General features: G+C 43.8%; 1 protein-coding gene across 1 annotated transcript; it reads left to right on the top strand.

The window, feature by feature from the left end:
- Positions 1 to 15654: 15654 nt before the first annotated feature.
- Positions 15655 to 17262, top strand: LOC306981028 (GTPase IMAP family member 7-like; the record flags this gene model as incomplete). The annotated part of the gene is made up of 2 exons (XM_079580574.1): positions 15655 to 15664; positions 16226 to 17262. 2 exons carry the CDS (start codon positions 15655 to 15657, stop codon positions 17260 to 17262), a joined length of 1047 nt encoding a protein of 348 aa, XP_079436700.1.
- Between the last annotated feature and the right edge of the window lie 669 nt (positions 17263 to 17931).

The following is a 17931-nucleotide window of genomic DNA, read 5'->3' as shown; positions in this document are numbered from 1 at the left end:
GTCAAGGCAGATTTAAATATTTCCTTTCATAATTTTATTGTTGATTAAATGGGACAAATAATTCATATAGAGACAATACAGTTCATAATTCATATTTATATTTCATTGGTTTTTCATTTCTTGAAACTATGTAAAATAGGGGAGAACTTATTTTTTGGACTGCATAGGCGTGGCACAGCAACATGAGGCCACCGGCACCCACATGAAGCAGAGTCCGAGAGAGAAGCCAATTAAGATTATAACTTTATTTCCTTGGAGTTTAAGCGGCCAATGAGGTACTTTCTTTAAGCTTTGTGAAATTTTGTGATTATCTGTGACATTATTTTAAGTTTTATTGTCTTTACTTTTTAGTTCTGACGGCATTGTGACGGCATTGTGCTGGCATTACTGGCATGATTAAGGCATGTGAAGACACAATAGCCAAATAAATGTCTGTGGATACCAAAGGGTGACTTGAGCCTGGATTAACTCTGAGGGAGTAACACACGTGTAACCTTTAAACTGTATAAGTACCTTGTACTACCTTATCTGGTTTATCACTGTTACTTTTAGCTTAAGCAATTTTCACCAGAAAATAGTGCTTTTACTTATATCAATTTATATAGGCTATGTAGTTTTCTACTTTTTAAAACAACAGTATTTCGTTGCTTAAGTACAACTAAAATAATGTTTTTAAGTACAATCGCTTGGTCTGCTAATCAAAATCCGTTTCAACATATTCAACATATTTTTACAAAATTACAGAACTAAAATCAAAAGTGATAAACATTACTATCTTATAATTAAAGAAACCAATCTAGCATTTAAACAATATTAATTGCACTTTTAAACAATGTCCGGGAGCTTATGTTCTTGTTTCTGTGAGAGAGTTCAAGTTAAGGTGGGGCGCCGCCATTACACGACCTCATTGCACATTTTGTGTGTGTCACAGTGGCATATGTTCGCTTTATAATATAATCTATATGTGGTTTAAAAGTGAATTCAGGATCGAGCCACAATCCAAGATATTTCACAGCGTCAGCTTTATGAACAGTAGAGCCATTATTAAACTGAAAATATATATCAGGAGAAGAACGTAAATTATGATGAGTGCCAAAGAGCATACAACATGATTTTTTCAGATTTAGTTTAAGGTTATTGTAACACTTCTGATATGAAAAATAATGCAAGTGCTTTGCTTAAGATTTCAAGTTCGTCTCTCACAAGAAACAACTAGTGCTTAAAGGAAATACTGAACACAGGTATGCGTGCCACCAGATTAATTTTAGTGTTGGCTAGCCATATTACGTACAGGTATATACAACCCTATTTACATCCGTTCATTTACGGGTTGGGACAAAAAAAGAAAACGATTAGACAATTGTTCTGTGAGAAGTCCACATGCTGGAGCGCAGCGCCATTGTCCATTACGCAATTGTTCATATTGTTCATAGACATGACACCGTCACGCGTTGGAGGTGTGGGACACGCAACAAGAGGGACAAGAGAGTGGCCGCAAGTCCTCCTACCGCACCGTCAGAAGAATCAGAAGTCAGAAGAACTTTTTGGGAAATCCAGAGGGCATAAACGGTTCTCCCACAGACTGGATTGCCTCACGGACCCGTGGCAAACCTGGCCTGTACAACAACATGCATGCATCAGTAAAAGACAATGTCTAAAAAAACATCCGATACAACCATGGCAGTGTGGTAATCTCCGATAAATGCATAGTGTCAATGCACTTAAATACACATTGAACACCAATGACTGTATGACAAAAGAATTAGAAAAGACATTGCAATAAATAAATACAAATAGACCGGTCAAAAGATAGCCGGGGAAAGCTAGTGGAAGCTTACCACACTGGCATGGTACATGTACAAAAATTCAACGTAGTTACTTTAACTTTAACTACTTTAAACCACATAAAGGACGGCGCATAATCAACATATGTATATGCGCAATCGTCGCAAGGATAAAAACAACAGTGAATGACTATGTTCAAATAGCACCGCGACACTTACCGATCCCATTCAAAAACAAAAGCACACGGTCACGACATGAAAGTTGTGTGTGATGTTCATGATACTGTACTGACTTGTGAAAAAGGGCAATAAAGGCTACAGTCTTACCATATGAGTGCTTTGGCGTCTTTATACAGTACAGTACAGATAAATGCTATGCATAAAACACTTTTGCAGTGCTCATTCTTTGTATTTCAGCCAAACAATTCTAGTTGTGATGTTATACTAGCAAATAGAGTGAAGTAATAACTCGATTTTTATCAGTTCTATCACAATATCAAGACTTCCAGCACTTACGAAACTTCCCAGAAAAGTGACCGAGCGGAAGTTCATGTGCGCGGCTACGTACGTTCGAAGGTCCGCTAAGCGCCCGGTTGTTCCAAGAGCGGGCTAAACTAGCTTTTTAAGCCCCGCACTGACAAACTAACCCCCAAAGTCATCGTAGCATGGTAGCTTATTCGCCTGAAATGGCCTTAAAAAATGATTTTGTATTTAAAGAACGATGATATTAAGAGATTTGACTTTTTGCGTAATGGCGTCCGCTCCGCTCTGAAGCTTCGTCGGCAGCCGTGCGCGCTCACGCTGCTTTCACCCACTTGGGCCGTGGGGAGCATAGATACAGGTGACGCGTCATACGGGTATTTTGGGCCGTTATGGCGGACGAAACTGGAGTCATGCGCCACTGAGCACCCCTATGTAAAGGGATAGGAGCTGGGACAACATGCCTCTTCCATGTATATATTTCTATGGTCAGAACCCACATCAGTCGCTTCTCGTGCTCCTCCAGGGTGTCTGAGAAGATGATGATGTCGTCGATAAACACAAGAACTTCTTTGAGATTTAAGTCACCCATACAGCGCTCCATCAATCTCTGGAATGTAGGTGCGTTGGTTACGCTTTGGGGCATCCGATTAAAATTCCCAGAACCCCACAGGGTCACGACCGCCGTCTTTGCCTTGTCCTCCTCGGTCATGGCAATCTGATGGTAACCAGATTTTAAATCCAACACGGTGAACCACTTTGAACCTGTGAGTGCGGAAAAGGATTCTTCAGGATTTGGGAGTGCATAGGCATCTTTCATGGTCAGCAGATTCAATTTCCGATAGTCTATACACAGCCGAACGTCACCATTCTTTTTCCGAAACACCACAATAGGTGAAGAAAAGAGTGATTGGGATTCCCTTATTACTCCTGCTTCCAGGAGGTCACGAAGATGGTTACGGACTGCCTCAATATCCTGAGGAAGTATCGGTCGAGCGCGATGCTTGAACAGCGTACCATCATGGAGGTTGATGGGATGACGGACCTTGTCTGTGCAACCAAAATCCAAGTCATGTTGCGAGAATACAATGCTGCCATCTTGACTGTACTGATGGCGTAATGCCAAGAGCTTCAGCACAGCACTAAAGCCCTGGGAAACGGGCAGAGAGGTCGGACAGTCAGTTTGGCGATACTGAGAATACAATGGTTCCAAAGTGTTCATTCCTATTAAGACTGAGGCTGGACCTGAATCTGGAACAACTAGAGCAAGTGTGGGAACAGTGGACTCTGAACCCAAAAAATCCTTGGGAAACGTCATTGCAACTTCCACATAACCCAAGTAAGGCACAGTTTGCCCTGCAGCTCCTTCCACATGGAGTAGATCTTCAAGTGGCTTGACAGGCTGCTCCGAAAGAGCATTATTGTTGAATGAGACGGGTATTGTTGTAACTTGAGAGCCTGCATCCAGTAGGCAAGAACACTCTCGCTCAGCTATCTTCACCAGTGCAGTAGACTTTGAACCCACGAGACCATGAGGTAATCGAGACGAAGGCCGTCGTGAAGTGGTTGGTTGAGTCACTTGTGCACAGCGAACAGTTTCTTTTGAGGCACATTTTTGGTCCACACCAGCCCCTGGTCGCCCCGTACCAGGAACTGATTCTAGTTTAACTTCTTGCCCGAGGAAAAGTGACTCTTGGATTGGACTGATTTGTTGTACTGTTTCTTCTTTTGGGCCACTAAAGCTGAATTTGGCTCATTGGTGCACTGTGGACGGATATGGCCGTCTTCTCCACAGCAGAAACAAAATCCAGCCCGGGGTTTCCGGTGAAATTGCTTCTCAGGCTTGGGTTCTGGACAACACACGAACTCAGAGGCGGAAAAAGATGGCTTCTGACCCGACGGGCCAGCGGTCAACAGCGACAATTGTCTTTGGACATCCGCTAGCTGCTGAGCTAACTTCTGCGTGACAGACGTGAGGGCGGCGATGGCTCCCCCCTCATCGTTCTCAGTGTGTGCAAACTGAGCATGGGCAGCCACCTTCTGTTTCGCTTATCCAAGGTGCTGTTTCATGCGAACGCTTTTAGCCGCTTCACGGTCTTCTTTATAGACCGTGAAGTAGAACCGTCAATAGTAGAAGCAGCTCTGCGAAGGATGGAGGACTAATCTTCTTTTGTTTTAGTTGCAGTTCTGAAATCAGAGTATTGTCCCAGCAGCCACGGCAAAACTGACTGAGCAAATGTCTATTCATCTCTGCTTCCAAAATACCCCCTCGTTTCACAGCCAGATTGAGTGCACATTGGAGACGTTGCAAATAAACGGATGGAAGTTCCCCCGAATTCTGAAAAGTGTCCATAAATTTTGCGAACAATTCTTCACCATCCTGCACAGTCCCATAGGCAGAGTCTAAGATTTGTAAATAAGCAGGAGGCAATGTATCAGGACTCAGATGTCGGACTAGATACCCAGCTGGTGGAAGCAGGCTGTCCACAATCCGCCTGGAACGATGTAGATCTGACACAGAGGGATCTGTCAGCAGTAGGTCCACTCCTGCATGCCACGTGTCATAGTCCACCTCGTGGGCGGGTCTGGGAGTCCGACCAGAGAAAGGTCTGAGTCGCTGGGTGGAGGGATGATGAGATGAAATATCGTCACTCTCAACGATATGCTCCACAACCAGCCGCTGAACCTCAGGAGGGGTAAAATCCTGTGCGTCCAGATGAGCAGTAGAGGATCGCACTCTGGGCTGGAATGCCGCTTGATGTTGGAATGGCTCACCCCTGGGTTGGTGAAAGGTGACTGACTGCTGAGTGGACACAGTTGTGGACAGGGCAGGTAGATCTGGAGGTGGGCTTCCAGTAGTCGCGCCAGAATCTTCTGCTGCGCCCCTCACCTGAACAGCTGGAGAGATTTTTGAAAGGGAATTACCAATCTGACTCATCATATCCGACAGGACTTCGGCGTAGTCTAAGCCGGTAGCTTTAGCCAAGTTTTGTACATCTGCAAGATAGGTTTTAGTTTTGACGTTACCTACTTGCTTAGAATAAACACTAGCTAACTCAGAGATAAAGTATGTACGAGCAGCTTTACTTGACACAAACGTGTACGGCAGAGTTGGCTTTAGCGGAGCAACAGCATTACCTGATTCAAATTCAACAACCATTGTTTGCTAAAACTCAGAATCTGAATCCTCTATGGTCTCTTTACGACTGATTTTCCCGTAGCGCTTGAGAAAGTCAATCACTTCCTCATCATCGGATGACTGAGTTGCACCCTCAACCAGTACAGCATTTGGCAATTTAACACCCAAATCTTCAAACACCTCCATTGTTAGCATCACACACTTTAAATAAGCACAGTTCTAAAATACTCCTGGGGCCTCATTTATCAAACTCTGCGTGAGACTCTGACTTTGAAAGTGCGTAGGAAAGTAACAAAAAAATTCATACGCAAAGTTTATTTCCGATCTATAAAACCCTGCGTATGCGCCGGTACGCACACCTGACCGCAATCTTTCCTTCGCTGATTCCACCTGGAGCAGAAAGCTGCGGACCTCACGCCACGCCCTCTGCCCGCCTCCATTTGACCATAAAAGGCAATGCAAAGTGACTTATGAATGAGATTTCCCTAAACATGAGGCGATAATGAGTGGGTTTTACCGAAGGCGAGGTGCAGAGAGGGAGGTGCAGAGAGGGAGGGACTGAGAGGGAGGAGCTGAGAGGGAGGGGCTGAGAGGGAGGTGCAGAGAGGGAGGGACTGAGAGGGAGGAGCTGAGAGGGAGGGGCTGAGAGGGAGGTGCAGAGAGGGAGGGGCTGATGCTGCCGCAGCTCGGGCAGAGACAACACGGGCTCGAGGAGATTTACTGAAGAGTGAACTCTGCTTCTCTGATCACACGTATTGGCATCTTTCTACATATAAATGTCAATAAAACTTTTCAAAACACATGTTTACAACGTAAAGAAGCGCCTTAAGTGTCGGCTAGATTTGCCAATAGCAAGATTTGGATTTGCCAATAAAACACGATAAACTGTGGGGCATTTCAGTCAAACTCCAACTCCAAACGGCACACACTGTACATTAGGTCATGTTCTGTTTAGGATGAAGCAGCGGTTCGGTCCGGGTGGAGTGAGTGAGGAGAGGTCAGTGTCCGGGTGGAGTGAGTGAGGAGAGGTCAGTGTCCGGGTGGAGTGAGTGAGGAGAGGTCAGTGTCCCGGTGGAGTGAGTGAGGAGAGGTCAGTGGTGGTGTCTCAGGAGGGCGCGCAGTGGAGCCGCGGTGCCGGTGCGCACTGAGTAAAGACGGCCTCGTCTGAAGGTCATGTGACCCGAGCTTTGGACCTAAACCCAGTTGGTCAGACTTATGTCCAGAGATGACTCAAAGCACAGGACAACGGGGTCATTTCTGCTTCCCGTTTAAAAGGCTTTAGCGCCAGTACACATACGTGCACGGGTGCGAGCGTGCACGTATGTGCGCACCAATATTCACAAACATCGTGATAAGTTGCTTATTTCATTCTGATCTGAAGAAAGCTGAAGAAAGTAAATTCAAACCATTTCAAACCAAACCAAACCAAACCTGACTTCCTCAAACCAGTCATGTCTCTGCTCTCCCGTCTCTCAGCAGTGTTTCTGAAAAGTGCGTACCTCGTACGGGAGCTATTTAGTTTGCGTGGAGGAGCGCAATGTTTCACGTTCAGTTTGTTTTCTATAAATACCAACTTTGGCGCAGAGGAGCGGCTACGCAAAGTTTTGGCCTCATTTTGTGCGCAGCAAGCTTGATAAATGAGGCCCCTGGACAGTAGCTCGCCACTTATATGTAACACTTCTGATATGAAAAATAATGCAAGTGCTTTGCTTAAGATTTCAAGTTCGTCTCTCAGGAGAAACAACTAGTGCTTAAAGGAAATACTGAACACAGGTATGCGTGCCACCAGATTAATTTTAGTGTTGCCATCCATCCATCCATTTTCTTCCGCTTTATCCGGGGCCGGGTTGCGGGGGCAGCAGTCTCAGAAGAGATGCCCAGACTTCCCGATCCACACACACCTCCTCAAGCTGTTCTGGGGGGACCCCGAGGCAACACCAGGCCAGCTCGGAGACATAGTCCCACCAGCGTGTCCTGGGTCTTCCACGAGGCCTTGTCCCACTAGGACATGCCTGGAATACCTCCCGCGGGAGGCGACCAGGAGGCATCCGAAACAGATGCCCGAGCCACCTCAGCTGCTCCTTTCGACGTGAAGGAGCAGCGACTCTACTCCGAGCTCCTCCCGGGTAACTGAGCTCCTCACCCGATCTCGAAGGGTGCGCCCAGCCACCCTGCGAAGGAAACTCATTTCGGCCGCTTGTATTCGCAATCTTGTCCTTTCGGTCATTACCCAAATCTCATGACCATAGGTGAGGGCGGGAACGTAGATCGATCGGTAAATCGAGAGCTTTGCCCCGACTCAGCTCCCTCTTCACCACGACAGACCGATACAGCGACCGCATCACTGCTGACGCCGCACCGATCCGTCTGTCGATCTCACGCTCCATCCGTCCCTCACTCGTGAACAAGACCCCAAAATACTTGAACTCCTCAACTTGAGGTAAGGACTCCCCACCCACCTGTAGAGGGGAAGCCACCTTTTTCCGGTGGAGAACCATGGCCTCAGATTTGGAGGTGCTGATTCCCATCCCGGCCGCTACACACTCGGCTGCAAACCGCCCCAGTGCGTGCTGAAGGTCCTGGTTTGTTGAAGCCATCAGAACAACATCATCCGCAAACAGCAGAGACAAGATCCTGAGGCTCCCAAACCGGACACCCTCCGGCCCCTGGCTGCGCCTAGAAATTCTGTCCATAAAGGTAATGAACAGAACCGGTGACAAAGGGCAGCCCTGGCGGAGACCAACACGCACCGGGAACAGGTCTGACTTACTGCCGGCAATGCGAACCAAGCTCCTGCTGCGGTCATACAGGGAACGGACAGCCCTTAGCAGAGGGCCCCGGACCCCATACTCCCGGAGCACCCCCCACAGGGCTCCACGAGGGACGCGGTCTAACGCTTTCTCCAGATCCACAAAACACATGTGGACTGGTTGGGCGAACTCCCACGAACCCTGGAGCACCCGATGAAGGGTATAGAGTTGGTCCAGTGTGCCACGACCAGGACGAAAACCGCATTGTTCCTCCTGGATCCGGGGTTCAACTATCGGCCGGATCCTCCTCTCCAGCACCCTGGAGTAGACCTTACCGGGGAGGCTGAGGAGGGTGGTCCCTCTGTAATTGGAACACACCCTCCGATCCCCCTTCTTAAAGAGAGGGACCACCACCCCGGTCTGCCAATCCAGGGGCACTGTCCCCGACCGCCACGCGATGTTGCAGAGAGACAGCCAAGACAGTCCTACAACATCCAGAGACTTAAGGTACTCAGGGCGAATCTCATCCACCCCCGGAGCCTTGCCACCGAGGAGCTTTCTCACCACATCGGTGACTTCAGCCCCGGTGATGGGCGAGCCCACTTCCGAGCCCCCAGCCTCTGCTTCCTCATTGGAGGACGTGACGACGGGATTGAGGAGGTCCTCGAAGGTCCCCCCCAGCGAGGTGACGTTCCAAGTCCCGAACGCCAGAAGCTGCGGATGCGGACCAGGTCGCCGAGGCACCCGGCCTCGACTGCCACCCAGTCCTCTTAGCACCCGACCCCTATGGATCCCTCTGCGGGTGGTGAGTCCACAGGAGGGCGGGCCCACGCCGTCTCTTCGGCCTGTGCCCGGCCGGGCCCCGTGGGCAAAGGCCCGGCCACCAGGCGCTCGAGTTCGAGCCCCAACCCCAGGCCTGGCTCCAGGGTGGGGCCCCGGCTGCGCCATGCCGGGCGGCGTCACGGTCCTTGATATTTCACTGTCCATAGAAGTCTTCTGAGCTGCTCTTCGTCTGACCCGTCACCTCGGACCTGTTTGCCATGGGAGACCCTACCAGGGGCATAAAGCCCCGGACAACATAGCTCCTCGGATCATTTGGGCACTCAAACAACCCCCTCCACGTTAAAGTGGCAGCTCATGGGGGTTTTAGTGTTGGCTAGCCATATTATGTACAGGTATATACAACCATATTTACATCCGTTCATTTACAGGTTGGGACCAGGGGGCATAAACGGTTCTCCCACAGACTGGATTGCCTCACGGACCCGTGGCAAACCTGGCCTGTACAACAACATGCATGCATCAGTAAAAGACAATGTCTAAAAAAACATCCGATACAACCATGGCAGTGTGGTAATCTCCGATAAATGCATAGTGTCAATGCACTTAAATACACATTGAACACCAATGACTGTATGACAAAAGAATTAGAAAAGACATTGCAATAAATAAATACAAATAGACCGGTCAAAAGATAGCCGGGGAAAGCTAGTGGAAGCTTACCACACTGGCATGGTACATGTACAAAAATTCAACGTAGTTACTTTAACTTTAACTACTTTAAACCACATAAAGGACGGCGCATAATCAACATATGTATATGCGCAATCGTCGCAAGGATAAAAACAACAGTGAATGACTATGTTCAAATAGCACCGCGACACTTACCGATCCCATTCAAAAACAAAGGCACACGGTCACGAATTAAGTGTCGCGGTTGAACCACCTGGTTGAGGAGCACAACACGTCATAAATTATTCATAAGAAGTACGCAATTTAGATTTCTAGATTGACGTTTTATCTGCAGCCGCACCCGAGTCCCACTTGTCCCACGCACCTAGCCGGCAGCCAATGGCTACTGTGGCTCCTTCCGTAACCATCAAATTGCTAAGAGCTCTTACGCCAAACCGGATGTGCGTCAGCGTCCGCCATGGCAAGTTGCTTCCAAATTGGTCTGTCAGTTAGGAAGTAGTTAGGAAAAGGAGCCTTGATGCTAACTATCATAGCCACTTTAGCATAGGGACCTCTGATGCTAACTAACCAGTGATTAGGAGCTATGTGACATCCCACAAGCCACTGCGCCAAACCCCCCACCCCCCTCGCCCCCACCCTCGAGTGATTCATGCGCAACCACTGGTGATTGACAGGAGCACATTTAATAATAAAAATAATAATAATTAAAAATTAAGATTCTGCACAAGCCAAACTTTATAAAAGTGACAAAATCCATGTTGTCGTGACGACAGCTCAGTCACATGTCAGTGTTAAAGGAAACGGATTAAATGCTTTTGTTTTCATTTAGTAGAAACTTAAGCCACATGGATCATTTGTATAATGTAGCTTTAAGAAACAGCTGTTGAAATAAAATAACACTAAAGGGAAATGTTTGGATCATTTGGATTTATTTTTCTCCTTAAATGTCTTTGTTTGGACACTATGTTGTTGTTGGACACTAGGGGGCGACATGCACTTTTGTTTGGCCTGCACTCCACCAATAACTTTAGAGAAGAAGAAAAACAGCTGTTGGTGATGTCACCTCCCTTTCCCCTGTTTAAGGATGGACGGATTGTGCAAATTCTGCTGAAGCTCTAGTTCACTAACTGCATAGATCTAACAGTTGACCCCATGAAAGGTTAAGGAGTTAGTTTCTAGTGTTAGTGCTTAGAGGCTACAATTTGATAGTTTCAGACGCAGCCTGTGTATATTGGCCAGCAACTACCGGCAACCGGACATCCGGGAAGGCACGCAAACGCTCATGGGAAATGTAGTTCTTAGGGCAACTGCAGGGAATGTATTAATATTAGCTGGGTTACATTATTGTTATAAAACCAGTTTTGAACACGACTGAAATCAAGCTGCAACTGATTTTGTAACACAGAAAGGTCTGAATTAGAAGAATAAAGTACCGTATCATCAGCATACAAACTAATAGAACAATTTGTAATAGCTTGAGGAAGGTCATTAATGAAAATTGAACATAATAAAGGACCAAGAGTTGAACCTTGAGGCACCCCTTTTTCGATTACACAATTTCCTGACTGAGAGCCATTAAAAAGAACATATTGTTTTCTATTGTGAAGATACGCACTGAACCACACAGCTGTATTAGTGTTAAGACCTATTGCATATAGTTTGTCAAGAAGTAAATAAAGATCTACCATATCGAAAGCCTTAGACAAATCAAGAAATAAGGATCCCACAAACTGATTGTGATCAAAAGAACAAAATACATCATTGGTGAATTTAAACAGAGCGGTTGTAGTAGAAAACCCAGATCCTGATTGGACAGGGGTTAAAGTGTGGCATTCATTAATATAGTCATATAGCTGATTACATATAATTTTTTCAAATACTTTAGCAACAGTACAGATAAATGATATTGGACGATAATTATTTAAGTCAGTCGGGTCACCTCCTTTAAAAAGAGGTGTAACTCTGGCAGTTTTCCAAATAGACGGAAACGAGCATGTTTTAACAGATAAATTAAATAAATCAGCTAATGGAAACATCAGCACATGTGCTGCAATTTTAAGGAACTTTACATCAAGGCCATCTGGACCAGAACTACAGTTTGTTTTTAACCCATAGAAAGAATGATAAGCATCCAGAGGTGAGATTTTCAGAAAAGAAAATGAGGGACCAGTGCATAATCTGTTTAGGCCACCTGATAAAGAATATTATTTGTATTGCTACTGATGGTAGAGAAGTTTTGATTAAAAGTTTTAGAGATAATTGAAGGATCAGAAACCATATCATTATTTACTACCACATAATCTGTTTTGCTTTTGGATTTATTGAGAAGATGGTCGAGTTGACCCCAAAATTGTTTGGGATTTTTCAAATTCTGCACAAGTCCATCCTTATAAATGTCTGATTTTGCATTTCTAGTCTGTGTCTTGCAGTGATTTTTGCAGGATCTTTAGAAGAGCGATATTTAGCCCAAGCTTGATCTCTTTCCTAAAGAGAGCCCAGTTGTGTTGTAGTTGTATTGTGTTTGAGTGTTTGAGTTGTATTGAGTTGTATTGTGTTTGAGCCCAAGCTTGATCGCTTTCCTAAAGAGATCAAGCAACACAGAATTAATCCAAGGCAAATGCCTGCCTTTAACACAAAATGTTTTCAAAGGAGCATGTTTATCAATTATTTTAGACACTAAAGAAAGAAAGTAATTCCATGCAAAACTCTGATCTGTCCCAGTTAATATTAACTATATAATTATTGAATAATTCAGTGTTGATATGCTTAGTTTGTCACACCGTAATGAATTTTGGAGCAACTCTTGGAAGTTGAATTTTCCATTTTCCAGTTCTAAACAAGAGTTGCCGTTTTTATCCCCAATATCTGTGACCGGGTTTTGCCCTGATCTTTTTACAGCGGGACAGCAAATGGCCTGTTTGGCTGAAATTAGACGGGCATTCCCAGTTAGTCACGTAGTCTGGATAATGTACAAATAGAGAGAATCAGCCTTCCCCACTACAGTGTAGTTTACTCTGTCCACTGACACAACTGAAAATAGCCTAATTAAACCAATATTTGAATGAACTACAGGAGTTAAACCATAAAATTATGTGTTAACACTTACAACCAATAGAAATATGGTAAATCAATCTTTACTTTAATTTAGATTAAGAAATGTTATTTAAAAGGTTCTGCTTCAAACTGTCTACAGCAGTGTTTTTCAATCACTGTGCTGTGGCACACTAGTGTGCCGTGAGATATTGTCTGGTGTGCCTTGGGAAATTATCCAATCTCACCTAGTTGTTTTTTTTTTATTTTTTTTTTTTAACAAATGCATTATTATCCACAAATAATGTACCGTTTTCGAATGTCTATGCTGTCTGGTGATCGGCAGAGAAACCATATTATACTCTTCCATATCAGTTAATTTCTTTGAGACAAGAGAAAGTTTAACTTCTCCTCACTCCTTTTTGGACATGTGCATTTGTATTTGGCTTTTCAAGGGAACTGACAAGTTTGCTTTTGTCTTTTTGATTTGTAATAGCCTTTACGTTTAAAATTTTGTAAAGGTGTGTTGTGTTGCTCACATGTTCAAAATAAAATAACGAACGAACGAGAATTAGTGATGTATTGAGGCATTGTGGCTAGTGAGACTATACGGTGTTCCTAGCCAAGACACTTTGATGAGAACATTTTCTGCTGGTGGTTTGCCTCGTGATTATTTCAATGAAAAAAATGTGCCTTGGCTCAACAAAGGTTGAAAAACACTGGTCTACAGCGCTGACAACAACTTCAGAACTATTATAATTTAATTATATATACGTATATACAGTGCCTCTCGAAAGTATTCATACACCTTGAACTTTTGCACATTTTGTCATGTTTACAACCCTAAACATAAAGATTTTATTTTGATTTTTTTTACTGAACGTTCACACACAAGTAACAGAAAGCTGTGAAGTGAAAGCAAAATGATACATGATTCTGTTATTTTTCAAAAAATAGAAAACCGAAAAGAGGGGCTTGCATAAGTATTCATACAGCATGAATGAATACTTTGTGGAACCCCCTTTTGCTGCAATTACAGCAGCAAGTCTTGGGGTCTGACTCTACAAGATTTGCACATGTAGAGACTGACATTTTAGCCCATTCATCTTTACAAAACAACCCAAGCTCTGTCAAATTAGAAGGAGAACCTTTGTGAACAGCAGTTTTCAGATTATTCCACAGATTTTCAATAGAATTTAGGTCAGGACTTTGACTGGGCCATTCTAACACATTAATATGTTTTTATTGAACCACTCCATTGTAGATTTATCTTTGTGTTTAGGGTCATTGTCCTGCTGGAAGGTGAATCTCTGCCCCAGCCTCAGTTCTCTTGCTGACTCCAGCAGGTTTTCCTCCAAAATGTCCCTGTATTTGGCTCCATCCATCTTCCCAACTATTCTTACAATCTCCCCAGTCTCCGCTGAGGAAAAGCAGCCCCACAGCATGATCCCCCCCGTATATTTGACACTGGGGATGGTGCACTCAGGACGATGAGCAGTGTCAGGTTTGCTCCATACATAACGTTTTGCATTTGGGCCAAAAAGTTCAATTTTTCTCTCATCTGACCAAAGCTCCTTCTTCCACATGGAGCTGTGTCCTCCATATGACTTCCAGCAAACTTCAAACGGGATTTCTTATGGCCTCCTTTCAATAATGGCTTTCTTCTTCCACTCGTCCATGAAGGCCAGATTTGTGTAGATACGACTTATAGTTGTCCCATGTACAGATTCCTCCAGCTCAGTGGCAGGACTTCACAGTTCCTCCAGAGTTATCTTGGGGCACTTGGTTGTATTTCTTACCAGTGTCCTCCTTGTTCAGTTTGTTCGTTTACGTGAACAGCCGTGTCTTGGTAAGTCTGCAGTGGTGTTATACTCTTTCCATTTCTGAATGATGGATTGAACAGTTGCTCCGGGAGATGTTTAAATCTTGGGAAATCTTTGTATAACTTAATGCTGCTTTAAACTTTTCCACAGCTTTATCCCTGACCTCTCTGGTGCTCCTTGACCTTCATGATGTTGTTTAGTGACCAATACACTCCGACCACAGCTCTGAGGGCCTAAAAGAACAGCTGAAATTATACTGAGAGTAGATTACACACAGGTGGCCTCTATTTAACCATTAGGCCAAGGTGTGAACATTGTGGAGTCATTAGGAATGTTTTAAAGGCAACTTAATGCACTCAGAAAATGCTGTATTCATACTTATGCACGCCCCACTTTTCACTTTTCTATTTTTTGAAAAATAACAGAATCATGTATCATTTTGCTTTCACTTCACAGCTGTCTGTTGCTTGTGTGTGAACGTTCAGTAAAAAAATCAAAATAAAATCTTTATGTTTAGGGTTGTAAACATGACAAAATGTGCAAAAGCTCAAGGTGTATGAATACTTTCGAGAGGCACTGTATATATATAAAAGAAATACAATTTTGCCCACTCATGTTGCACCGCACAATAAGTAAAAAATGGTAAAAGCTGCAGTGGCTAAGCTGAAGTAAGCACTAATAGGCCCTTTCTGATCTGAATACTGTCCCACAGCACATGTTCCATTATAACTGATCAAGATTAGAAAAGATATAATTTACACAAATTAATTAAAACAACTCAACACACTAAATTAGCAAAGGGGATCCAAACCAACTGCTATTTGTTTTTAGAAGATGTAATAATTTTGTCATATCTGCACTTGTGACAGCAAAAAAAAAAAAAGAGGGAACTACTATCATTTTGCGTGTGTTGAAACATAATTATCTGTTGATAGTTTGTCGCCGTGATTATGTAGTTGCTCTCTGCCATTTTTATTTTGTAAAAGTAACTCATGTGAAGACAAACGTTTGGTTTGAATATTGTCTCCATTGTCAGCCTTTGAAAGCAACATAAGACTCATCACCCTCATGAACAAAATAATATTATTGACAGCACATCTGATGCTATCACAGAATGACTCACTCAAAAGAATATGAAACACAAACCAAACTGGTTTAAAGAATGTAAACATTAGATGTCCAAAGGTTTGCCTTAAATGGAAACAAATTATACGTCTGTCAATATCTTGGTCACAGGTTTTTCTATTGTTAGTTTCCCCTTGAATATTTTCACATTTGATTAAATTAATTTTTTTCTGTCTCTTTGGATTGACCTGGTTCTGATCATGAGTATCAGCATTCTGTCACTTACACTGGAGTTTTTCTCAGTCATGTAAAACAGATCATATCGACCTATACCAACAGAAAGTTTTCTTTGATTACATTTTTATGTGATGTTTTTACCGAGTTTGTCTTTTGAGTCTGAGACAGGGTGTGGATTTCAACTCAACTTGGAGTCCTGTGTTTCTGGTTTGATCAATTAAAGAGAAAGTAAAAGGCTGAAGTTGTATCTTGTGATCCATCGTGTCGAAAGCTTCTTAAGGTCAATGAAAATACCTCCTCATTCTTCAATGAGTTGCTCTGTGGTCTCTCTCACAAACAGCCTCTTCATCACAGACAGATCAGTTTGATCTGTTATGACTCTGTTACTGTAGACAATGTTAAGAAATAGTTATGTTAACGTTCATGTTTGTGTCTTCATTTCAGAAAAACGAGAAAACACCAGGAGGATTGTGCTTCTTGGAAAAAGTGGAACAGGAAAGAGCAGTTTGGCCAATACTTTGTTTGGAGAAAAAAACACATTCAAAGTAGGCAGTTCTGCAGACTCTGGGACAAGATTCTGTTTGTCCAAAACCAAAACCATCTATGGAAGAAGGATCCAGCTGATCGACACTCCTGGTTTCTTTGACACCGGCTTAGATAGTGAAGAGTTGAAATCAGAGCTCCTCAAGTGCATTGTTGAGTGCGCTCCTGGACCCCACGCCTTCCTGCTGGTGTTTCCACTAGGAAGATTCACTCCACAAGAGGAGGACATTGTAAACCTAATGGAAAAAGAGTATTTTGGTGCAGAGGCTCTGAAATACACCACAGTGGTGTTCACCCACGGAGACCAACTTGAGGAGGGGATGAAGATCGAGGATTGGTTGAAGACTAACAAGAACAAATCCCTCAAAAACCTGTTGGATAAATGTGGAGGTCGCTGTTGTGTGATCGATAATAAATACTGGAACAAAAACCAGGAGGATCCGTACAGAAACAACCAGAAGCACATCGGCCAACTGCTGGAGACCATTGACCAAACAGTGAAAGAGAATGGAGGAGGATACTACACCAACGAGATGCTGCAGACGATGCAACATCAAATAGAAGAAAAGAGAGCTGAAATAAAAAAATCCTCACCAAACCTCTCAGAGGAGAGTCTTTGGGGAAAGGTCAAAGAGGCTGTGTACAATTTACTAAAGAACAATGTGAAAGGGTTAGTAATAGGAGCCATATTGGGGGCTTTTCTTGGTGGAGCAGCAGGAGCAGGAGTTGTTCTATGTTTCAGTGCCGGTGTGGCGGTGATATGTGTGGCAGCAGGAGCAGGAGCAGCTATAGGAGCAGCTGTAGGAGTACCAGTGGGAGCAGCTGTAGGACCAGTGGGAGCGCTGGTGTCTGAGTACGCTGAGTCAATGGCCGAAGCTGCAAAAGATGCTGTTGCAAATGTGGCCCAAAAAGCATTTAAACATCACAAACATGAATAGAAGTACAAAAGTACACACGTGATGAAAAGTATCTTTCACATGAATCACACACACCACTTGTGCATGCCTCTGCTTGATGTATAAACGTATACCACAAGTACAACAATAATTCAACCCAGACTATAATGAAGCCCTCAGCAATCTAGTTTCAAAATGTGGAGGGCCCGTTCATGTTATTGCAGATAAATATTGGAACAAGAGCCGGAATCAACACGGAAATAACTAACAATAGATCAAATCACTGCAAGACCATTGACCAAATTGTTAAAGAGACATGTAGACAGGAGGGAGAAAAAGAAAATGAGAAAAACTACATCAAAACATCTTCACCAAAACAAATCCAGCGCTGACGCCAAAACTTCATGAAGATTGAAAGAAGATGACGATAATAATAATAATGTGTTTTTGTTGTGGTGGTTTTAGTCTGTAAGTCTGCAAAAGTCACTCTGACCTCTAGATGGAGCCACAAAATCTTCACTGGTTCAAATCCCACACTTACAAGTGCGCCTAACCGGCTGTTTTTGAACCTGTAATCTAAACTCTCATAACATGTCAATGATCTTTTGTGCTGTATGTATTCTCACTATAATCTGTACTAATAACATTATCATATTTCGTGATCATTTAAAAGACTAAATAAAAGCATTAATTATTTGTGTTCTTTGTCTT

The sequence above is a fragment of the Gobius niger genome (genome assembly GCF_951799975.1).
Source record: "Gobius niger genome assembly, chromosome: 21".
Taxonomy (NCBI): domain Eukaryota; kingdom Metazoa; phylum Chordata; class Actinopteri; order Gobiiformes; family Gobiidae; genus Gobius; species Gobius niger.
Note: the sequence above shows the minus strand (reverse complement) of the source record. Positions and strands in the feature narration are given on the sequence as shown.